Here is a 26,272-nt window from a genome sequence, read left to right as displayed (position 1 = left end):
TATTGAACGTTTACAATATTCATTAAATGAAAAATCAACGGCGCACTGTTTTTTAGCATTTTAACCATGTTTGGTGGCCTTTGTGAAGGTAAACCTAAAGTTCATTCATGACTTTCTAACTTTTAACTGTCTTATCATATGTCCAGCTGGTTTGTTTAGATAACAATCCTAAAACATGTCTTATTAGAGCTGGTCCCCATAGGAGTTTTCGAATAAACTATGCCTTTAAATAAGAGTCAGTGCTCTTGCATGGCAGTGGAGCGTAGCTCGGCAGGACCCGCCTCTGGCGTCGGGGAGGTTTAAACTGAATGCGGCGCTTCTCCCCAGTTCATAGAGATGAACATGTGCTGAAACCTTTGCATCCGAAAGTGGACTCTCGGCACTCTCAGGCTCACTGTGCTTATTTGGGAAAGAAGCACTGAGACCATCGCGCTTAATTTAGCTTTATTGATCCGCGGATTAGCGGAGAACGTATCAGTTAAACTCCGATTTTTTCCCCTCGGGCGGGAGACAGAGCCCGAAGCTGACGCATTCGTATCATCGGTGCGTTTGTATTTGGACCAGTCCAACGTTTAAAAAACGTTGAAATTGGAGACTGGGAGACTGCCACATTCTAAACCGATTTTATTTAATTGACCTATCGCCATCAGCTTACTGCTAAATGGATGCAGAGAAGAAGAAGACACTCTTTAGTGCGTGCGCCTTCATAGCTCTTGTGCCGGCCTATTTCACCTCCTACGTGCCGTGCGAACCGTGCGATGGGAGAGCAATGTCTATGTGCCCACCCGTACCCACGGGCTGCCAGGTGGTAAAGGAGCCGGGCTGTGGCTGCTGCTTGACCTGTGCGTTGCGAGAAGGACATGAGTGCGGTGTCTACACGGGCACGTGCGCCACGGGTCTGCGCTGCCTACCTCGCGACGGTGAGGAGAAGCCGCTGCATGCGCTACTACATGGCAGGGGTGTGTGCATGAACGAGAAGGGTTACCGATCAGCCCGCGGTGAGTTCACTTAGTGATGGCAAAAATGAAATTGTGGTACATGCATAGAAACCTTTTTTGTCCCTCCGTCGTTAAACACTAGCAGAGGCGTAGCAAGCTTTTCAAAAGTGTGGGGGATGAATGTGGTTTGTTTGTTAACAAAAAAATGATGAATACAATGACAGAAGGGTACAAAAGGTATTAACATACAAGATATAAAAAGCTTTCAATTTAAAAGAGTGATAGTGATACTAGTGATACTAAACACACTCAGAACACACTTGCTAGACTTGCTAAAGATTTAGAATCAGAAATGCTTTAATAATCTCAGGTAGAAATTATTTTGTTACTCCAAATATACAGACATTTCAAACAAACAACATACTGCATATTCAGAACAAAAATATAAACAACTATGTACATATATAAATGCAACCAAAAACAACAACTGACCAAATAATATATGACCAACTATATCTCTCATTTAAAAGAAAGTGCTCTTTCTGCTCTCCTTACAAGAGGCAAACTGCTCAGTAACCTTTTTTCTGTTTACCCTGTCCAGCTTGTCTTTATGTACATGGCACAAAGCAACACTGTTGAGGCGAGGCTACTGTTTAATGTCACCATTTTTCAACTTTCATCTCTCAACTTCACTTACAGGATTTCTCTTGAAAAATGTGTAAATCTTCTTCTGCCTCTTTCTTTTTTGCATCTTAATAACACTGTGTGACAAAAGGACAGTGGTAAGCTTGATAGTGGCATGGGTCTGACAGGACTGTGACTTCTACATTTTGCTTACTTGCAGATAAGCATGTAAGCAATGAAGATATAAAACAAAAAAAAGTCCTCACAAAAAGCTTTTTCTAAATAATAATAATAAACAAATGTATAATAATATAAATAATAGTATAAATAATTTAACAATTAACTGTTTTTAAACATTAAAATAATATAAACATTAAAATAATATTCTTCCATAGTCAACAGCTATGCAAACTGACATTATTTCTTACTTTTTTCTCCTCAACAGATACAATCAAACAAAACAGGCAAGTCAGCTAATGAACAAACAATGCTCAAAATAACAAAATCAATTGCACTGGCAATAAACCTAAAAATACATTGCTTAGCATTGTCAATTTGTCCCTCCTCATCAATTTCCTGCCTCATCACAGTTACTTTATGCATTGCATGCCACACACATAAATTTAGCTAAGTTAGCTACTGAACACTATCCCAATTAGCAATTGCCATTAGTCTAAAAAACGAAATATAATACAAAAAACATTCGACATGTCAACAAAACATAAACAGAACATCTTCCCAAACATATATCAAGCTTATTTAAAAACCTCAAAAGCATAAACATTCAAAGTACCTGGAAAACGAAGTAAATAATCATTAATGTAAATAATTATGGAAATAATCATAACAACCATAAGTTCCCGCCTCCTCTGCACGAGCTGACCGATAAATCTAACACACCAAGAGAGGCAAGACTTAAGGCAGAACAGCCAATCATCAGCCGGTGTCATGTTTGAGAGGGAGGGGACAGGAGAGCTGAAGCGAGCGTAGACACAGAGCGGCCAGAGAAACGGAGGAGCGAATGCGAAGGCGTTTGTTTAAAACTGCGGGAAAACTGTAGAAAAAGTGTGGGTGTTGAACCCTCTCACAAAGTTAAGATTTGCTCTGTTGTGATTCAGCAAAAATGATTGTATTAGCCGTTGGTTTGCATTGTACATCTTTTTAAAAAGATTACCTTACTGTACACATGTGGAAGAATTTGTTGATACCCTTCCATTAAAGAAAAAAAAACTACAGTGGTCAATGAAATAACTTAAAACTGCCAAAAGTATTAATGCATCATTTTATTTTCATTTGTTTAATTTAAATTCAGTGACAGTGAAAAGTAATCACTCTCGGTTTTGTATTGTGCAGGGGCGGAATGGGACCAAAAAGTAGCCCTGGACTTCCTGGCCCCCAGCAACCCACATCATAATACATTGGCTCATCAATGTAGAGATATACTTTTATACTAGTAACTGGTGTTAAAAATTTAACACAATACCAAAATAAATGCTATTTAAACATATTATTTGAAGTATTTCTGAACATATATTGTGTCAAATTAGTAAAAAAAAAAAATGAAACAAAGGAAAAAACATGAAGACAAACAAAATGGCAATAAACCTGAACAGGTATGTTGAAATAAAATCATTAGTAGCATTAGCTTATGCTAGTAAACTGGTTACTTATTTTAATTATTATGGTAGTCAATATTAATTCAAAATAATGCTGAGAAACACATAATTACTAACATGAGTTAATGCTACTACTGATTTTATCTTACCTGTTCAGTTTCAGTGCCATTCTTTTCACTTGGCTCTGGTAGATCAGGGGAGAGGTGTTGGGCATTATCAGCAGTCACTGTTTCATCATCACTCACCCTGCTTACACGGATGAGTGGTATGTCTTACATTGCATCACAATGATACCCAGATAGCACACACACGTCGCGGAGACGTCTATGCGACGTCGTCTTTTTCATCTGACAGAAGGCGTTTGCTCATCTGACAGACGTCGCTGGGACGTCCAAGCCCGATGTTGGAGCGACTTTTAGCCTACGTATTTAAGACGTAAATGAATTAAAACGACACTGATCCGCTTTTTAGACGATGTTAATCAGATGTTCATACATCTGCCAAAGGTCTGACTCATGTCGGATAGACGTCGTTTTATTAAAAACACCCCCCTCCCATTATTTTAATTAAATACACTCGGTTAATTATAATTAACCATGGACAACAGAATTCTGTGAAGGAAGGAAGCATAAGACAAACGGGATAAAAGGGAGAGTTTTTAAAAAAAAAAAATTTAATAAAAACATTGTTTTTACCAGCAGCAACTTACAAATGAGGTCTCAATTTGAAAAGATGTACAAAACATAAAACACCACAAATAAATATTAATTATAGAAAAAAAATTAAACACCAACAGAAACGTTTTGTACTTTTTAACTGTTCGTTATGACTTTTAAATATGACCGTTAGAGACGGTTGGTCAGGAAACTCCTGAAGTCAGATGCAGACAGGACACTTTTGTGTCACAAACTGCTGTGAAAAAATATAGAGATAGATTCAATGAAAATTCATGATACTTAATTTAGCAAATGAACAATATTTATACTTTGTTTCTCTCGCTTCACAACTCATGAGAACAGACCGAAACCAGAACCGAACCACGGATTAAGCACGCGCATATAACCGTCCGTATTTTAAGTGTGATTAAAAATACGAAAAATAGCTTAAACCAAAATAACTTGACTAAACATCGCTAAACAGGAGTTGACATTTATGTTCAGTATTTCGTTTCTATTTAAAAAGATGGGAATTGATTCCTGCTTACATTTTCCACACGCCCGCCAAACTTGTCTTTTCAACGAACTGTTCTTCTTCTTCGGAGTTTAATGGCGGCTTGCATCCATAAGTGTTGCACTACCGCCACCTTTTGGTTGATTCTCCTTTAGTGTTTCTCCACTCTACTGTATTTCCAGATATTATATATATACTCAGCAAAAAAAGAAACTCTGACTTTCAATTTGTATGAACACTAAAAGAGTCAACACCATAAGACATAAACTAAAAATGTTTCACAATGTGTCCCTGAATGAAGGGAGGCTCAACATCAAAAGTACCAGTCAGTATCTGGTGTGGCCACCAGCTGCTTGAAGTACTGCAGTGCATCTTCTCCTTATGGACTGCCTATTGCGGACAGTCTGAGCACTGATGGAGGGATTGTGTGCTCCTGGTACTGGATAGTAGTGGGTAGTGGGATTGTGGACTCGGGCAGTTGTTGAGGCCATCCTGTACCTGTCACGCAGGTGTGATATTCGGATGTACTGATCCTGTGCAGGTGTTGTTACACGTGGTCTTCCACTGCAAGGATGATCAGCTGTCCTTCCTGTCTCCCTGTAGCGCTGTCTTAGGCGTCTCACAGTGTGGACATGGCAATTTATTGCCTTAGCCACATCAGCAGCCCTCATGCCTCCCTGCAGCATGCCTAATGCACGTTCACGCAGATGAGCAGGGACCCTGGGCATCTTTCTTTGGGTGTTTTTCACAGTTGGTAGACAAGTCTCTTTAGTGTCCTGCGTTTTTAGAACTGTGACCTTAAATGCCTATTTTCTGTAAGCTGTTAAGGTCTTAACGACCATTACACAGGTGCATGTTAATTAATTGATTATGGTTAATTAAACATGCTTGGAAAACATTGTTTAAACCCTTTACAATGAAGATCTGTTATTTGGATTTTTACAACATTATTGTTGAAATACACAGTCCTGAAAAAGGGACGTTTCTTTTTTTGCTAAGTATATATACACAGAGGTGGAAAGTAATGAATTACATTTACTCGCATTACTGTAATTGAGTAGATTTTTTGCGTACTTTTACTTTTTAAAGTAGTTTTTAAAATCTGTAATTTTACTTTTACTTAAGTTTGTTTTGTTAAAAGTATTGTACTTCACTACATTTTAAATCATATTCACTACTGAGAAAAAGATAAATGAATGAAAATGAAAAAACAACAGGGAAGGAAAAAAATTGCACCCCAGAAACCACTGCACTGATTGATTGATAGATGTGGAGAACAAACGCGCTAAATTCACAAGAACGATGAAGTCGGACATAACATACTGAACCAGCTGAAAGTGAAATGCCAACAAATTCTTATGAAGCAAACCCCTGGTCATATTTAAGTGACCACTTTGATTTCAAGCACAACAAAGGGAACAGATTTATTATGCAAGGGTGTTTTATTCCCCATCCCACCCCCGCTGTTAAAAAAAAAAGTAACTCAGTAACTTTTACTCTAAGTAAATTTTTAATAAGCTACTTTTTACTTTTACTTGTAGATTTTTATACGGTAACTTAACTTGTACTTCAGTAAAAGTTCACTAAAGTAACAGTACTTTTACTTAAGTAAAAAATTTTATTACTCTTTCCACCTCTGTGTGTGTGTATATATATATATATATATATATATATAATTTCCCGTCCACAAACCAGCAAATTTCGGATGATAAAGATACGTTGTATAGATGTAAAGACGATGTATCATTTAACAGCTCAAACAGGCGATCTACAGACGTTCTCCAGATCTACGCTCTTTAGCAAACGTCTCTGTGACGTACCTGTGCTATGTGGGATACCCTCTGCGAAATGTTCATGATATCTCACAAACCAAACTGCCAATTTGTCTTTTCTTCATAAAGTGTTTAGGTGAAATTCCAACCATACAAGTTTGACAAATACAGACATGCAAAAGAAAAAAATCAGAAATCAGAAAGGGGCAAATACTTTTTCATGGCACTGCACATGTAGTCAGATTGTTCCACTGGGATGAAACTGTGGCAGGTGGAGTTATAGCACTTTCAAAATCATGCACATTTTGGCAGTATTGTCTTGCATCTTTTGAAATAAATAAACAAAAATCACAATACTGCCAAAATGTCTCATTTTGCTGTCAAACTTTATAAGCCTTCTGGGTCTCTGTAAGACGGGTGCTACTGGACACTGAAAATATTGTCTTTATATATATATAATTTTATATGTTGTTTGTCCTATTGTTCTTTCTTTTGTTTCCTTGTTTTACAAATATGACCCAATATATGTTTTTTATTTACGTTTTTGTATTGTGTTATATTTTTATACTAGTATGTGGTTTTAAAAATTAATCTCCACTTTAATGAGCCAATCAATTTTAATGTGGTGGGCTGCTGGATCCAGATTCACTGTCCCTGACCGTAATGTTAGAGCCATCAGAGCGGAACTGTGACTTTTCTTCACGCCAAAGGCAGAATCTGTTCATTTAAAGCATTCAACAGCATTTACCTTTAAACCTTTTCTTCTTTTTGCGTAACTTTCAGCTCCACCTTTTCTTTTTCCTCCTTTTCATTCATGGAAATCATCATTAATTTGCTCAGAGAAATTAGCTGCATCAAGAAAGGGTCAATATCTCTCCCTCCGTAAATTAAAAGTGATGGGGTAAAGAGGGGGAGGGGGGCTTGTTCCACGGATGGAATAGTCCTAATTAATATTGAGAGAGGGCGATACATCCGCATGCGCGGTAACATAAACACACGCTCTTTGTCGGTGGCGCCCGTGCGATCAAGGCATTCATAAACATGCGTATTGCGTAGAAAAGAGATGCAATATTATGGTTTCCGTCATTTAAATTATTTTTTTAATATTTGCGTACTGACTGGGAAGGTGTTCCAGGAAGTTCAGTGTCCCTATGTTTCCCCTTTTAAAAAATAAAAAATAAAAATTTACCCACTCAAACATCCAGTTCTAATAAACCACCTGGTTACATATCAAACACACAGGTACAGCGATTATAGTACACCACACTCATCGTTATTTATCTTATTCACATCTATCTATCTATCTATCTATCTATAGATAGCACCCGCATATGATGGGGAAACATGATATTCTGAAATCCATGATATACTGTATGGATATCTATGATAAAACTGACATACAGTACATAATTTTTTTTTTTTTTTAAAACATCATCTCACTGTATTACCACTCTATTACACATGTCTCTAAAGCAATTTCAGACATCCCTGATACTTCCACAGCCAGTAGGAAGGGGGAAACCGATTTTCCTGAATTTTTTTTTCAGGAAAACATGTTTCCCATACTTCAATTGGAAGAAAGTGTTTTTAAAAAAACATTATGTGCATTGTGTTACATGTGCCTCATGTACACTGAGGCAATTTCAGACAACTCTGATACTTCCACAGCCAGTAGAAGGAAGGAAACGATTTTCCTGATGACCAGGAAAATATGTTTCCCATACTTCAATTAAAAGACAGCATTTTTCTTTAAAAACATTCTGATCACTATTTTATCTTCGCTACAGGCACACATACCTCTGAGTCAGTTTCAGACATCCGTAATACTTCTATAGTCAGTAGGTAGGGGGAAACGAATTTTCCTAATGCTCAATTGAAAGACAGCGTTTAAGTATTTGGTCAGTAACTAAATTTCATCTCAATACTTCGATTATATATCCCTTGTTGGCAATGACAGAGGTCAAAAGTGTTCTGTAAGTCTTCACAAGGTTTTTACACACTGTTGCTGGTATTTTGGCCCATTCCTCCATGCAGATCTCCTCTAGAGCAGTGATGTTTTGGGGCTGTTGCTGGGCAACACAGACTTTTAACTCCCTCCAAAGGTTTTCTATGGGTTTGAGATCTGGAGACTGGCTAGGCCACTCCAGGAACTTGAAATGTGTGTTTGGGATTATTGTCATGTTGAAAGACCCAGCCAAGTTTCACTTGCTTATGGAAGGAGGTTTACACTCAATCTCACAATTCGTGGCCCCATTTATCCTTTTTCTTTATACTGATCAGTCGTCCTGGTCCCTTTTCCACCCCCGTGCTTCACAGTAGGTATGGCGTTCTTTAAATGCAACTTAGCATTCTTTCTCCTCCATATACGACAAGTTTTTGCCAAAAAGTTCTTTTCACACAAAGCTGCTTACCTATTGCAGATTCAGTCTTCCCAGCCTGGTGCAGGTCTACAATTTTGTTTCTGATGTCCTTTAACAGCTCTTTGGTCTTGGCCATAGTGGAGTTTGAAGTGTGACTGTTTGAGGTTGTGGGCAGGTGTCTTTACACTGATAACAGATGCTATTAATACAGGTAACAAGTGGAGGACAGAGGAGACTCTTGAAGTTGTCACAGGTCTGTGAGAAATCTTGTTTGTTTGTAGGTGACCAAATACTTATTTTACTTATTTTATCATAGATAGCCATACATTATATCATGGATTTCAGAATATTATGTTTCCACATCATATGCGGGTGCTAAGATAGATAGATAGATAGATAGATGTGAATAAGATGAATAACTATGAGTGTTGTGTACTATAATCGCTGTACCTGTGTGTTTGATATGTAACCAGATGGTTTAAAAGAACTGAATGTTTGAGTGGGTAAAAAAAAGAAAGAAAAAAAAGAGTATTGTGGTTATCACGAGTAGGCACTCTACCCTTAAGATACATGCTATAATTAATTACAAAGTATAACCTTAAATATATTCAGAATAAATCAGTATCACACATGGGTGTCTCTAGGCCATTTTAGGGTGGCTTTAGCCCCCCTTACATTTGTACTCAGTCCCCCTAAAAATTCTCCATAAACTTCACAAACACTGCTGATCGCCCATCACCCCCTTTAAATTTCATATGAAAGCGGCGCTAGATTTCGACTCCTTCGGCTCCTCCCCGTCTTTCAGCGCGGTCTTTAATTTAACATCACAGAGGGAGGATTAAGGCAAGGTGTGTGTTTTTCGATAAATTGTTATACTGTATCTGCATCAGTGCAGTCCTTTCTCATCAATACAGTTTACAAAATGTCATGAGGGATTAATCAGTTAAATCTTCGCTGTGTTCACCCTCATCACACCAGCTGTTTCCTCTAGTGATAATGAAGCCCTTAATACACACTCTATTAACCTATGGTCTACTTTATAAAACAATCATGCCGCCGCTGTTTTAATTGGAAAACCTAACTGTCTATATAAGACACTGCACAGTGCATATGGCATTAACTACCATAGAGTTATGCACATAAATGATTAAAAATAGTGACAGACAGCATTCAGTGCACTTATTTTAACTGCAGTGTGATTTACAGAGATAGAAAAATCCTTGTTTTTGTAATAAATATTGTATTGTATTAAATAATATCCCAAATCGTAAAATAAATTTTTTAGCCTTAGAGTAGGGTTTTTGTCACTTTGATTTAGAAAAAGTTACATTTTTAAATAAATAGAAACAAAAAAAGAATAATATTAAAAAGATGCTTTGTTTAATTACATTAAAACAATGTTTGTCTATATTAATAAATTTGAATAAATAGATGCAGTGCCGGTCCCAAGCTCGGATAAAATGGAAGGGTCGCATCAGGAAGGGCATCCGGCGTAAAACCTGTGCCAATTTGTTGTGCGGACTGGATATTCCGCTGTGGCCACCACTTGCTGGGAGCAGCCGAAAGACTAACAACAACAACAGCCTAGTAGCTATGAAGTTTTAAGGGATTTAATAGAGAACCTACTGTCCTATTTATGTAGCTAAAAGATTAAATTAAACAAGATAATCAAAGTTTTAATATTTATATTTACCTGTAGATGGAAGGTTTTTCAAGTCGCATGAAAAAAAAAGATGTTCTATTCTTACCTGCTGCTCATTTGGATGTGACTTGAAAAACCTTCCATCTCCATTTCTCTGTTCAGTTCTACAGTTCAGTTCTCTGAAAGCGCAGCCTCTCAGGCACATTAATACTGTGTCATTGCATCAAAAACTATTTTTCACATTTTTTATGTCTGCCAGTTTTCAACAAAAAGCAGCAGATTTACATTCATACTGTGTGTTAGTTGGCAGGTGGTTCAGCATAACAGTTGATGTTAATTGATGTTTATATGGAGTCCAGTTAGTTATTGAAAACTCAGGTAGACTTGTATGAAGTTCCAGTCCTGAACTATCAATCGGTCAAGTCCTCAGCTGCCAACACCAGTCGAGGCCAGAACCGTCTTCTAGGTAGAGAGAACCATCCCCAGACACGAGACGCATCCCAAAGAGACACACGGCGCATCCATGTGACGAGATCTCCAACCAGAAGCGGGGGGTCCGGAGAGCAGAGGGAGTCTGGGTGGTTGGGCGTTGGGGGCGGGGCGGGGGAAGTGTTCGCTTCAGAACTCCTGACCTGATATTTAGATATACTATTCTTCAATGAATATATTTGTTTGACAGGGAAGCTGTGCGCAAACAGGAATATATATTTTTTTTCAAAAAAAAAAAAAAAGCACCCCGGAAAAAAGGGCACTTTCTCTCCAGGAATAAAAAGGGCAGGTGCTCAAGCCCCCTTTGATCTCTATGTACGTGCCTGACTGAGACTGTGTCTGAGTCCCGAACACAGTTTGGAAGGATATTCCATAATTTTACTAATACCATGCTTACGGATTATGTTGCCCAGAGGAAGCATGTAAAGGGAAAAAAGAAGTGGGCCTAAAACTGAACCCTGTTGAACACCAAACTCCACTAGAGAACATGCAGAATAATCACCATTTAAGTCTACATATTGATACAGATCGGTCAAATAGGATCTGAGCCAGGAGAGGGCTGTACCCTTAATTCCTACTACATTTTCTAATCTGTGAAGAAGAATCAACGGATCAACGGTGTCAAAAGCTGCACTGAGGTCGAGTAATACTACAAGCATGGTTACACAACCTTGATCAGAGGCCAATTGGAGGTCATTTACTACTTTAACGAGTGCTATCTCTGTGCTGTGATGAGGCCTAAATCCTGACTGATACAGTTAATGTATGCCATTTCTATGTAGATATGAGCATAGCTGCTCCGCTACTATCTTTTCCAGAATCTTAGAGACAAAGGGGAGATTTGATATTGGCCTGTAATTGGACAGCTGACAGGGATCAAGGTCAGGTTTTTTAATAATCGGTTTAATAACTGCTAATTTAAAAGATTTTGGAACATACCCAATGCTGAGTGAAGAATTAATTATTCTCAACAGGGGTTCTGTTATCTCTATCTGTTTAAGAAAATGTGTCGGTACAGGATCTAATATACAGGTTGATGAATTTGCAGAAGAGATAAGTGAAATTAGTTCATTCTCTTCAAGGGGAGTAAAGTATTCTAGGTTCCGATCTGACATGGCTAGTTTAACATTGCATAACTTACTTTGTTTGGTTTCAAAGCCTAAATTTTATGCCTAATATTTACAATTTTATTTAGGGATGCACCGAAATTTCGGCCGCCGAAAATTTTCGGCCGAAATAGCATTATCGGTTTTGGCCGAAACGTAAGAAAGCGCCGAAAATAAAAGCCGAAATTGTCGCCACGCCTCTCCCATCCTCCCGTCTCGTTCGCGCTGTCATTACGCATCAAACACGGAGTATGTCAGCGGTTTGGAAGCACTTTAAAGTTTCAGATGAGGACAGCAAAGTTGCAATATGCAACATTTTTTTAATACAAACAAAAAGAAAATATTTTAAACATGTTTTTTAATGAAGCCATTTTCGGTTTCGGTATCGGTTTTCGGCCAAGTGCATCCAAAAATTTCGGTTTCGTTTTCGGCCCAGAATTTTCATTTCGGTGCATCCCTAATTTTATTATTAAATAAGTTCATAAAGTCCTCACTATTACACAATGCTGTTGTGGAGATTTCTGCAGTAGTCTTATTTCTGGTTAATTTGGCCAAAAATATATTTGTCTTATTAGTCTTATTTTTGTTATTTTCTATAAGAGTGAGAGATATGTTGATCTAGCGACACTAAGAGCTTTTCTATAGTTCCGGATGCTCTCCTTCCATGCTGTTTGAAATACTAACAATTTAGTTTGACGTCATTTACGTTCTAATTTCCAAACGGTCTGTTTTAAACAGCGTGTATGATCGTTTTACCAGGGAGCAAGTTTCTTATCTCTAATAATTTTTCTTTTAACTGGAGCTACATTATCTAAGGTATAACGGAACCTCGACTCTAAATATTCAGTCGCTTGATCGAGTTCTGTGGGGTCATCTAAAAATGACACACTTGAATTGAGACAAGATAGTGATCTGATATAACTTCAGACAACGGACTTGTAAATAAATTTCTTATACTTAATCCGAGGAATATTATTTAATCCAAAGTGTGACCTGCTTTATGAGTGGGTCCTACTACACACTGATTTACTCCTACTGAGTCTAGTATGGACATAAATGCTTTACGCACAGGGTCTTCTGGATTCTCAAAATGAATATTAAAATCTCCAGCAATTAACGCCTTGTCTACAGAAACGACTAGGTTTGAGAGGAAATCTGCAAATTCACTAAGAAATTCAGAGTACGGCCCTGGAGGTCTGTAAATGACGATTAGTGGAGTCGACTAAGCTGACTTAATATTTGTAGCTACACTTGTTATATTACTATAGAAAACTTCAAATGAATTAAGTAGGGCTGCAACAACTAATCGATAAAATCGATAATTATCGATAATGAAATTCGTTGTCAACGAATGCCATTATCGATTAGTTGGGCTGCTCACGTCACGTCACTTTCATTCCAGTTACACAATATTACCATTTCTCTCCAACATTCCAGGGTGGCCTTTTATTGTGGGCAGTATAAGGTACACCTGTGCACTACTCATGATGTCAGATCAGCATCTTGATGTGGCACACCTGTGAGGTGGGATGGATTATCTCAGCAAAGCAGAAGTGCTCACTATCTCACATTTAGACTGATTTGTAAACAATGTTTGAGAGAAATGGTAATATTGTGTATCTGGAATTAATTTTGGATCCTTAAGTCCATCTCATGAAAAATCGGAGCAGAAACAAAGGTGTTGCGTTTATATTTTTGTTGAGTATATATATATATATATATATATATATATAATATACTACATTTCATTTAAGGTTTAAAATGTCAAAATTAAAGATTATTAAACTCTTTATGTGGCTTTTGCATTTTTAAAAGTTTATTTTTATACATAAATAACACCCTGATTTTTTTTTTCAATAGTTATAAGCGAAATATCAAATTAAAGAAGCGGTTAGGCGTTATCCGATTAATCGATTAATCGAAAACATAATCGCCCAACTAATCGATTATCAAAATAATCGTTAGTTGCAGCCCTAGAATTAAGTTTGTGTCCGTGTTTTTGTAGAATAGTCAAATTATCATTGTAAATAACTGCAACGACTCCTTCTCTATCAGTTAACCGAGGCTGGTGTATGTAGCTGTATCCAGGAGGACTAGCTTCATTTAGAGCTACATACTCATCCTGTTTAATCCAGGTTTCTGTTAAACAGAGTATATCAAATTCCTGATCTGTGATAATTTCATTAACTATAACTGCTTTAGATGTGAGAGATCTAATATTTAACAGTCCTAGCTTCAGATCAGAGGTGACGGCTGCGCATTCAGTGTGATCCGAGTTTGTGGTATTTATGTTAATTATATTACTAAAACAGACTTTCTGAGTCTTTCTACATTTTTGTTTAGCTCGGAGAACAGACACAGTCTCAATACAGTGAACCCTGAGTGACGACTCTATGCAGCTAGCAGATGGTTGGTTTAGCCTGTCTGTCTGCTCCCTGACCTGGGCTCTGGATTGTCACCGATTAACTAGGCCTCTTCTAAGACTATGAGCTATACTACAGGAAATGAGAGCAGCACATTCCCGAGTGGGATGGACACCGTCCCGCCCTAACAGGCCAATTTTGCCCTCAAAGGTCTTTCAATTATCTATGAAGCCAACGTTGTTTTCAGAGCACCACCTGGACATCCAGCGGTTCAGCGACCATAACCTGCTGTAAGCTATGTCGCCACGTCTCACTGGGATGGGACCAAAGCATACTACGTTAAAGTCAACAACCATCTCCTTTGTCTTGTCAACATTCAGAGACAGGTTGTTGTCTTTACACCAGTCCGTTAGCCACTTCCTCTCTGTATGCTGACTCGTTGTTCTTGCTAGTGAGACCGACCACGGTCGTGTCATCAGCGAACTTGATGATGTGATTCGAATTGCGTGTTGCTACACAGTCGTGAGTCAGCAGTGTGAACAGCAGGGGACTGAGCACACACCCTTGTGGGGCCCCAGTGCTCAGTGTGGTGGTGCTGGAGGTGCAGTTCCCGATCCATACTGACTGAGGTCTTCCAGTCAGAAAGTCCAGGATCCAGTTGCAGAGGGAGGTGTTCAGGCCCAACAGGTTCAGCTTCCCGATCAGTTGTTGGGGGATGATAGTGTTGAATGCTGAGCTGAAATCTATGTACAGCATTTGAACGTATGTGTCCTTCTTGTCCAAGTGTTTGAGGGCAAGATGGAGTGTAGTGGAGATGGCATCGTCCGTTGAGCGGTTAGGACGGTACGCAAATTGCAGTGGGTCTAGTGAGGGGGCAGCAGGGTCTTGATGTGTCTCATGACGAGCCGCTCGAAGCACTTGTAAGTGCAACGAGACGGTAGTCATTGAGACAGGACACAGAAGACTTCTTGGGCACGGAAACGATGGTGGTGGCCTTAAAGCACGTGGGAATGACGGCGCTGCTCAGAGAGAGATATTCAATTCAATTCAATTCAATTTTATTTGTATAGCGCTTTTAGCAATTTTCATTGCCGCAAAGCAGCTTTACACAGTCAAAAGAATTATTTAAGTTTGTATGAAATGTGAATTTGTATGAATCAAAATGGTCAGTTTGTCTCTGGTGAGCAGGCCGAGGGCGACAGTGGCAAGGAAAAACTCCCTGAGATGGTAATAGGAAGAAACCTTGAGAGGAACCAGACTTAACAGGGAACCTATCCTCATTTGGGTGAAACAGAAAGCAGTAAATGATCCGTATTTATACAGTGTGTAGGGTGGGAGCAGTTCAGCTATAATAGCTGATGTTAATTGATGTTAATATGGAGTCCAGGTAGTTATTGAAGACCCAGGTAGACTTGTAAAAAGGTCCAGTCCTGAACTATCGAACTGTGAAGTCCCCAGAGAAACAGTTGCCAACACCAGTCAAGGCCAGAACCATTTTCTAGGTAGAGAGAATCATCCCCAGACACCAGACGCATCCCAGAGAGACACACGGGGCATCCATGTGACGAGATCTTCAGGCAGAAGCGGGGCACCAGGATGGGTCAGACAGGTCCGGAGGGCAGAGGGAGTCTGGATCACTGGCAGCTCAGGAATGACATGTGTAGCTCGATAGAGAGAGAGAAAGAGTGAAAGGGGGAGACAGGAGGAGAGAGGAAAGAGAAAGAGGGAGGAAAGAGAAGAAGAGGAGAGATGGCAGTTAGGTATGGTCACAGTCACACAATGTATAATGTGAATGTATATTAACTGTAGAGTGCAAGCAGAGACCCCGGCAGGACTAACTATGACAGCATAACTAAAAGGGAGAGCCAGAAGGAAACACAAACATGAGGGCTTCCTGACATGTAAAGCAAACAATCACCTCACCGTCAGCAAACCTGAGTGATCAATGAGAGTGAGGAAGACAGCATCCAAACATACCAGTTCACCATAATACTCTACGTCCATGAGTCCCCCAGATCTGCTCCTTTACCTATGGCAAATCTATTTATAAAAATGCTTGGCTAAATAAATAGGTTTTTAGCCTGGACTTAAACACTGAGACTGTGTCTGAGTCCCGAATACTATTTGGAAGACTATTCCATAATTTTGGGGCTTTGTAAGAAAAAGCTCTGCCCCCAGCTGTATTTTTCATGATACGCGGTACTGACAAGCAGCCTGCATCTTTTGATCGAAGTAGGCGTGGCGGATCGTAAGACACTAGCAGTTCACTCAGATACTGCGGTGCTAAACCATTTAATGCTTTATATGTCAAAAGTAGTATTTTAAAATCAATGCGAAATTTTACAGGGAGCCAATGCAGTGAAGATAAGATAGGTGTGATGTGCTCGTATCTTCTGGTTCTAGTGAGGACTCTCGCTGCTGCATTCTGGACTAGCTGGAGCTTATTTATGCATCTAGCTGAACAACCAGACAGTAAGGCATTACAATAGTCCAACCTAGAGGTGATAAAAGCATGAACTAGTTTTTCTGCATCGTTTAGCGACAATAAATTTCTTATCCTGGCAATATTTCTGAGGTGAAAGAATGCTATCCTGGTAATATTATCTACATGTGCTTCAAATGAAAGGCTGGAATCAATAATCACACCAAGGTCTTTCACTGTTGCATTTGATGGAGCAGAAAGGCCATCTAAAGTTACGGTGTAATCTAAAATTTTACTCCTAGCTCTATGCGGTCCTATGACTAGAACTTCTGTCTTATCCGGATTAAGCAGAAGGAAGTTAATTAGCATCCAATTTCTTATGTCCTGCACACATTGCTCAATTTTAGTAAGCTGTTTTTTCTTATCAGGTTTTGCTGAGACATATAACTGTGTATCGTCAGCATAACAATGAAAACTAATACCATGCTTACGGATTATGTTGCCCAGAGGAAGCATGTAAAGGGTAAAAAGCAGTGGACCTAAAACTGAACCCTGCGGAACGGCAAACTCCACTAGAGAACATGCAGAATAATCAATATTTAAGTCTACATACTGATAACGATGGGTCAGATAGGATCTTAGCCAGGAGAGGGCTGTACCCTTAATTCCTACTACATTTTCTAATCTGTGAAGAAGAATAGCGTGATCAACGGTGTTAAAAGCTGCACTGAGGTCAAGTAATACAAGCATAGTTACACAACCCTGATCAGAGGTCAACAGGATGTCATTTACTACTTTAACGAGTGCTGTCTCTGTACTGTGATGAGGCCTAAATCCTGACTGATACAGTTCATGTATGCCATTTCTATGTATATATGAGCATAGCTGCTCCGCTACTATCTTTTCCAGAATCTTAGAGATAAAGGGGAGGTTTGATATTGGCCTGTAACTGGACAGCTGACAGGGGTCGAGGTCAGGTTTCTTAATTATTGGATTAATAACTGCTAATTTAAAAGATTTTGGAACATAACCAATGCTGAGTTAAGAATTAATTATTCTCAACAGGGGTTCTGTTATTACTTGTACTATCTGTTTAAGAAAATGTGTCGGTACGGTATATAATATACAGGTTGATGAATTTGAAGAAGAGATGAGTGAAATTAGTTCATTCTCTTCAAGGGGAGTAAAGTATTCTAGGTTCTGATCTGACATGGCTAGATTAACATCTGCATCAATTACATTGTTCGGTTTCAAAACCTCAATTTTATGCCTAATATTTACAATTTCATTATAAAAAAAAGTCCTCACTATTGCATGATGTTGTTGTGGAGATTTCTGCAGTGGTCTAATTTCTGGTTAATTTGGCTACAGCATTAAATAAGAATCTAGGATTATTTTTGTTATTTTCTATAAGAGTAGAGAGATATGTTGATCTAGCTACACTAAGAGCTTTTCTATAGTTCAGGATGCTCTCCTTCCATGCTATTTGAAATAAAAGGAATTTAGTTTGACGCCATTTACGTTCTAATTTCCGAGCGGCCTGTTTTAAAGTGTGCGTGTGATCGTTATACCAGGGAGCAAGTTTCTTATCTCTAATAATTTTTCTTTTAACTGGAGCTACATTATCTAAGGTATAGCAAAATATGGACTCTAAATATTCAGTCGCCTGATCGAGTTCTTTGGGGTCAGACGGTGATCTAATCGAAGTTGGGAGATTACTGATAAAACTCTGTTTGGTAGTTGATGTGAATGTACGTTTCAAACGGTAGCGCGGCGCTGTGCGTACATTATTACTGTGACACACTTGAATTGAGACAAGATAGTGATCTGAGATAACTTCAGATAGTGAAATTGTAAATAAATTTCTTATACTTAATCCGAATAATATTATTAAATCTAAAGTGTGACCTGCTTTGAAGATGTCGGGAAGAACATCTGCCAGCTGTTCCGCACATTCCCTGAGCACTCTGCCTGGGATGTTGTCTGGTCCATCAGCTTTATGTAGGTTGACTCTGCGTAGAGTTTTCCTCACATCAGCTGTAGTGAGACACAGCACCTGGTCTTTCGGAGGAGGGGTGGTCTTCCTCGCCGCCACGTCGTTCTGTCTGTCGAACCGAGCGTAGAAGTTGTTCAGCGCATATGGGAAGGCCCGTCACCGTCACAGGCAGGTGATGTCGTCCTGTAGTTTGTGATGGCTTGTAAGCCCTGCCACATGCGCTGTGTGTCGCCGCTGTCCCTGAAGTGATTGTGAATTCTCTGGGCATGTGCACACTTCGCCTCTCTGATGCCCCGAGAAAGTTTGGCCCTTGCTCTTCTAAGGGCCACCTTGTCTCCCGCTTTGAAGGCAGTCTCGGGTCCTCAGAAGTGCACGCACTTCCGCAGTAATCCACGGTTTCTGGTTGGGTCGTGAGATGATGCTCTTGGAGACAGTGATGTCATCGGTGCACTCGTTAATGTAGCTGGTCACTGATGACCTGTACTCCTCAAAGTCAGTGAAGGAGAAAGCAAGGAAGAGAGTTGTCTTCTAGGAAAATGTTCTTTGGACAGATGCGGTAAACCTGGAGCTTTTTGAAAGTCACATTTTACAGCTGATGTGTAATATGTAATATTAAAAGTTTGACCTGCTCAGGGTCAGTGTCATTTCTTTCACTCTAACTTGGATGTATTTTAAATCTTTCTGACAATGTAATGCATGTTGGATTGGCTCACTTACCACTCCACTAAGGCGATGTCCACACAAAGCTGGGTAAAGGAATTTTTATCTCCAGTTTTAGACATTTGTACACATACAAACTCAGTTTTGGTTGTTTAAAACTGGTTAATAAAATTTTAGGTGAGGCCCATCTGTTTACAGCTTGTTACATCTCGTATTAACCTATATAACCAAAAATCTGATATGGAGATCTGAGGAACCGGGTTTGAGCACTGCCAATAGTGGCTGCCACACTCCATACCACTTAGCCACTGTATGCAGTGCGGTCCCACGCCCAGATAAATTTGTGGTACGACTGGTACATTCTTTAGTAAGCTAGTATTCTTATAGCTAGCTTAGAGAATTTAACATAGCTTTATACATGCATTGCTACGCTGATTTATAATTAAGTTGCACAAAAAGGAGTGCTGTTGTGCTGGTAGCCACCATGCCACCCATCATTAAAACATTAAGGAATGGTCTGACTCCCTGTGACCTCTCGGGGTGTGTAACCCCTGCTAACATAACAGCCCCAAAAAATTAATAATCCCTAATAAATTCATTTTACATTTGTGAGTTACTATAATTTTGAAAGCTGTGGAGTTTCACTTTTCTTCAAATGTAACAAAATTCCAGAATTGAAATACGAGCCCGCTTCTGGAACGAATTATGTTTATAATCCAAGGTTTAACTGTACATCAAATTTCCCCATAAAAAATAATGGAAACTTCCATAATTCATTCCACAACCCAAAAATATTTATATTAAACAAAAATTAATTAATAATTACAAAATTTTACACGTGTGATGCTAAAGTAAGAGATTGCTTTCTGACACTGACAGACTTTGGATCTTTAAGAAGGAACCTGTCTAATGACACTTGCTTTTGCTTTACGTGTGCGTGCATACGCACAGTCACAATGTTATAATAAACAGTACACACACGGACATTGACTATAACAGTGTGCACTAAGACTGAGACGAAGACGATTACCCACAATCCCAAAGCTTGCGCGAGAGAAGAACCATTGGTTCACTTGTGATCACTAAGCAGCACATATCTCTGTCATTCTCCCGAATGATTATTTGTAAATAAACTTGGCAAATAATTTACTCTTAGCATGAGATAAAATGTGTAAATGTTTCAGATCATCTGTAGGATTATGAAGAAATGGTGACATTTTGCCTCCTCAAATGCCTCCAAAGCCTCAAAACTCAACTTGACAGAGGGCTGCGAGCAAGTAGGAACATATGGGCATGTTTCTAATTGTAGCTTGATTCTAACAATGGTGAAAGTATGTGTAAAAAGTGGGTTTGAGACTAATGTGCTCACAGTGTTTGGAGAAAATTACAGACCAAAGGTTTTTTAACATATGCAATTGTCGATAAGGTAACACAATAAAAATGCATTTCTGTTGCGCCTCTCGGAAACTTCTGTTCTCAGCTCAGAATCATTTATATCTAAGGCTGACGAGCTTAGAAGTCAAGGTCCTGGCTAATCAAACGGAAAACCAGACAATTCTGGTCACTGGCCGGTTAAACCATCATCTCCATTATAAACGTCAAAAATATTTTTTTTATTAATTTTCAAGTTAGTGTGGTGATACATGAATCACCCCACAAAAGAATTCATAACAGAATTGATTTTCCCCCCATCTCTAGTATAAGGTGTGAATGTATATTTAGTGCAGAGTGCAAGCAGGGACACCAGGGAATCCAAATATATAACTCAGATGAGAGGCTTTTCACAAGTGGTTATACTAAATTTTTACAGCACTGAGCTGTTTATTTGGATGTCTGTATGTATAATTCTGCATTACAGCGCTTTTTATAACTGTTAATTATACTAACTCTCGGTCACCAGCATGGGTTCTTCTCTCTCTGCAGTATGGTCAGTAGTTTTGAGGACAGAGAATAGTTGTCTGCCAAAACTTGCATTCAAAACCGGACACAGATGTTATGTCATCTTAATAATTAATATTTGCTTCTAAATTGCATCTGAATTGCTCCACGGTTTATTTTCTTCTCTTAGCTACATTGTAAAGGAATGCATTTAAAACCATTTTTCATCCCTGTTAACTAAGTGACGGTTGCTAACTGTTGGTTGCCAGCTTCACCAGTCACAATTAGTTCTGCCACTTGCAATATGGATGTGTGGTAGACCCTTCTACAAGTGGCAAAACTAATTGTGACTGTTGAAGCTGGCAACCAACATTACGATGGCAGTTAATGTGAATTTTCAGCTGATGTCAGATTTCTTTTAGAATATGTAATATAGGCCTATCTGTCTATATGTTAGCCAGTTAGCTAGCTACGAATGGTTTAAATGAAGAAAACCCTTATATAAGGCATTACTGTGTGTCATTGTTTAGAGGAATATGTAGAAATGTTTATTCACCAGGAAACACACGTGTTGTGCTATTCATCGCTTATCATTTTCACAATTTCACAAGAGCTACTTGTAAACCCTCACTTATGTTAATATCAAGTTTGGATGCTGCAGTGTCGCATGATGGGGCATAGGGAATTGCTTTGCATTACATTTTTTTACTTTTTTTGCTTAGCCACCTTGATAGAAGCCAGGATAACATTGCAATTTTGTTTGGTCTAACTTTAGCAATTATTGCCTTCTTGTATTTATGCAGCCACAATACAGAAAAAGCAGTTGCCCTGGCATCTTCATTTCAGCGCTTGTTCATACAGTATGCATGTCCAAAAACATAAAGGGTTATTAGGAAATTTATGGTTAAAGAAAGACTTCACAAATAGAAAGAACAATATTTTCATTGTGCAAATATTATAACAAAATTGCAGACAATAAACTTGCTTTTTGTATTAATAAGATGGCTGCAGTTTGTATAACTTTCAGCTGGAAGCAGATTATTAACTTTATAGTTTGTTGATTCCCATCCATAGATAAAAAGTCTCCAGATGATGTCCTGGGTCCAGTGACAGAGGATCTACGTTACCATTCCAAGGTGTTATTGTTTCCTCAAGACCACATCAATAACAAGAGGGTCATGGCAGTTCTTAAGGCCAGAAAACAGAAAGGGACCTATTCTAAAGTCATGGACTTTATTGATTACCCCTCCTTCAAAGTAGAGAAGGTCCAGCCCGAAATGGTATGTCTCAAAGGTTATATCAAGCTTGCAATCTTTCCATTATGTCTTACCACTTTAAATGGTTCCATGCAGTTACCTTTCATCATGGTCCCTCCTTATTGTTTTCTAATGATATGGTGCCATGGTATACTGTAAATATATAAACTCTTTTTTGATGATTTGTGCTAATTACAGGGATTATGTCGGAGGAAGCTGGACAGAGCTGTCCGGCAGATGAAGGACATACCTAGAGTTATGGCTTTGTCTCTCTATCTGCCTAACTGTGACAAGAAAGGTTTCTTCAAGCGCAAACAGGTTAAATGATATATCTCTATCATGCTTTAGGCTTTAGAAAGAAAAGTGTACACACACAAACAGTATAGACTACCTGGCCAAAATAAAAAGGTCACTATTTGGATTTAAATAAACATATATTTGGGCAGTTGATTAGATAATTACTGCAATGTTTTTATGTTATGTAAAGTGCCAATAAATGAAGTAAACTACTTACCTGAATATATTGATTAAACCAGTTATCCCTTTAATTGATATTTTTCTTACCTGATGCCAGAGGCATGTTCCAGGACAAAATGACAAGATTTATCAGGCTCAAATTCTGAAATAGTGGCTCTTGGATCAAAACCTATAATTTTTATAGAAAAATAAACCACCACAGAATGCTGGCATTTACTCCATTAAAAGTATCTTAGATGTACATCAGTGGCAGCCAAAAAACAACGCACCTCTGGATTAAAAAAAAATGTTTTCGGAACAATGCCATGGAATGCATGTCTTAATGCATGACTTTTTTGGCCAAGCAGTGTACTTTGTGTCACTAAAGGTTTTATTATTTATTATTTCACTATTTTTTTACTTTTTATTTTTAACTCACTGAAGCTGTTCATGGGAGCCAATGTTCTTAAAGGGTTGGGTTAGTCACCTGCCCTCAGTCTAATTATAAGATATAAGCGTCGTACATCCTGTCATTCAATTAGATTTTCGAAACTATTTTACAAACGTACCAGACCACAGATGTATATATAGTTAGACAGTGCATAAAAGCACATTATGCTGTGTATACCTGCACTCCAATAAAGTGTTGTTTTTCAAAATTGAAACTGGTAAAGGAGGGGACAGATGATTGTTTTTGCATTGTAAACTGAATCTTTTTATTGTTTTTAATGTTTCTTACGAGTCAGTCATTGGAACTGAAAATATTTTGTGCACAACAAAACTGAAAACTTTTTTCTTTGATCCAATATGCTGCTGGCATGAATCAGTACAAAAATAATCAGAAGGACTTTTTAATGTTTGTTGGTATAGCGCAAGTAAATATTCACTTATTATATTTAGATGATTATGTTTTCACAGGTTAACAGTGTATTCACTGCTTTGACAATTAAAAGTACTGTCAGTTATTGTTTATGGTTTAGTGTGTAAATTTTTGTAGAGCTCTGGCAGCCAAGTAATGTGAACTTTTGACCATTGTTTAACATTATGCAAACTTTCTGTCTTTATGTGAAACTTTATGGACCTCAGCTAATTCAATGCTAACTTCCACATTACTACAATGAAAAAGGTTTTAAATTGCGTAAATTGCAGTTGAATTTTGTATAGCATGGGTTGCATAGAGGTGGTTACGTTTAAGCTTATTTTTTTGCCTAACTATTAAATGTTACTTGCTTCTACATTATGTTGCAGTGTAAGCCCTCCAGGGGGCGGAAGCGCGGCATTTGCTGGTGTGTAGATAAATATGGGGCCATGATGCCAGGAACTGACTACAGTGGAGGCAATATCCAGTGCAGAGACCAGGAGAACGACAGCAACAACAAATAAAAAGCATCTTTCTCTAAACAAATACTTTCTTAATCGTTTGCCATGTTCTGTTAAGTGTCTAATCAAGTATCTGTAAAAGCCTCTCAAATGTTAGTCATTTTAACAGAAAGATTTGTTTGCTTGTTTTACTTCACAAAGGTGTATATATAGTGAAACCTTGGATTACAAGCATAATTAGTTCCGGAAGTGGGCTTGTATTCCAAAACACTCGTTAATTAAAGCTCAAATTATTTGTTCTACAGCTCAAATAAATATATACATAAACATTATTAATACAAAATATAAAGTAAAAATTAAGCAAATTAACCTGCACTTTATCTTTTAAAAAAAGTAAAAATAAATCCGACAGATAAGTGTTTCTGTTTATGCGCGCAGGCGCATAAACAGAAACTTACTTTCACACACACACACACACACACACACACTACAGGTGAGAGCGAGAGAGTGTCTGTGTGTGTTTGTGTGTGTGTGTGAAAGTAAGAGTCTCCTCAACACACACATATACACAAACACACATACGCACACAGCGCCTGCGAGAAAATTGGTTTCTAACCTCTCTAATGAGACTTTCTTTTGCTTTACACGTGCGCACACATGTTATAAGAAAAAGTACACGCGTACTGTACACATGCGCTTACAAACACAAAATAAAATGTTTTACACACACACACGTGATCACAGTGTTATAGTAAACGCGTGCACAGATGTTGATTAAAACAGTAAAAGACACGCTCTAAAACCCAGCAGAGGAGACGATTACCCACAATTCTGCAGCACAAGAGAGAGAAAAAACATTGGCTCAGTTGTGATCATGTGGCGCTCGGCGTCGAAACAAGAATCTTTGCTCGTCTTGCAGAACACCAGCAAACCGCATTACTCGCAATTTGAGGTTTTACTGTGTGTGTGTGTGTATGTATATATATATATATATATATATATATACACACACACACACACACACACACCAGTCACTACCACAATTGCATGTTGTTGTTGTTTTTTTATTTCTTTCTACATTCTTGCTAAAGACATTCAAAATATACAATAATCTCCTTAGAACAGTAGATATACTGATGTAATGTTACTTATGCTTTCCTAAAGACCATCTGTATGCACGTACGTACAAGATCTTGCTGTAAAAAGTCCACATGTTTATATATACTGTACTGTATGTATAAAATGCGTAGACTTTTTAATGGCAAAACCTTGTATGTACGTGCATACATACATGGACGAGGTGCGGTCATAAAATTTTTATTATCGTATGAATAGATATGAATAGAAAATATTTGTCCAAATTATGTCTCTGAGATCATATCTCGTTCTGCATGATGACGCGTAGAGGGTGAAAACCAAAATGGCACACCTGGTGTAAAAAATTGAAGTGCGTCTTCCTCGTGACAACACTCCAGCTTATTTAGCTAATGAAACAGTGAAACTTGCAGGGGGCTTGGGTACGAAATTCTGCCTCAAACCCCCTTACGTCCCCGACCTCGCCCCATTGACCTCTTTTATCACTTGAACAAACCACTTCGTGGCAGGCGTTTGATGATGATGATGAGGTAATTACCAGGGTGGTAATCCAACAGACGTTTCCTCAAGAAACAAAAAGAAGGCGGCTTCTTCAAAGACTCCTAGTCTCCATAAGCTCATCCATCATCTGGAGAAGTGTGTCTCCTTAGATTGAGGATATATAGAGAAGAATTAAGCTCATGACCAATGTTTGTTTCCATAACATTATTTTATGTATATACTGTACAAACACATACATGTATTTACGAGGTCTTTCCATGAAAAGTCTAGTTTAATTTTTTTTAATTTAATTTACTGGATTAATTTAAATTTAAGTGAACTGGAATGTGTATGCGTGAACAATGATGGCTTCACTGTCATAATTGTCAATGTGTCACTGTGTGCGTCACAATGAATCTGTTTTGCACTAAGCTTGAAAATTCCTTTTTGAAAATGTTCATGCATCATGTCTCCGTTGTGACCTTTTTAAAAAAAATGTCTTTATTTATTTATTTATTATTTTTTTGAGACTTCTCTTTTACCCAGAACGGAATTCACCTTTGAAAGGAAAGGGATTTTAGAACGTTGACGAGATTCAGGAAAATACATGAGGCAGCTGATGGCAATTC

General features: G+C 38.3%; 1 protein-coding gene across 1 annotated transcript; it reads left to right on the top strand.

Moving 5' to 3' along the window:
* Positions 1-287: 287 nt before the first annotated feature.
* On the top strand, positions 288-25,057 carry igfbp5a (insulin-like growth factor binding protein 5a). The gene is made up of 4 exons (XM_053499402.1): positions 288-998; positions 22,111-22,316; positions 22,491-22,610; positions 23,997-25,057. Exons 1-4 carry the CDS (start codon positions 662-664, stop codon positions 24,129-24,131), a joined length of 798 nt encoding a protein of 265 aa, XP_053355377.1. The 5' UTR covers positions 288-661; the 3' UTR covers positions 24,132-25,057.
* Positions 25,058-26,272: the final 1,215 nt, after the last annotated feature.

This window comes from Clarias gariepinus, chromosome 6, assembly GCF_024256425.1.
Source record: "Clarias gariepinus isolate MV-2021 ecotype Netherlands chromosome 6, CGAR_prim_01v2, whole genome shotgun sequence".
NCBI lineage: Eukaryota > Metazoa > Chordata > Actinopteri > Siluriformes > Clariidae > Clarias > Clarias gariepinus.
Note: the sequence above shows the minus strand (reverse complement) of the source record. Positions and strands in the feature narration are given on the sequence as shown.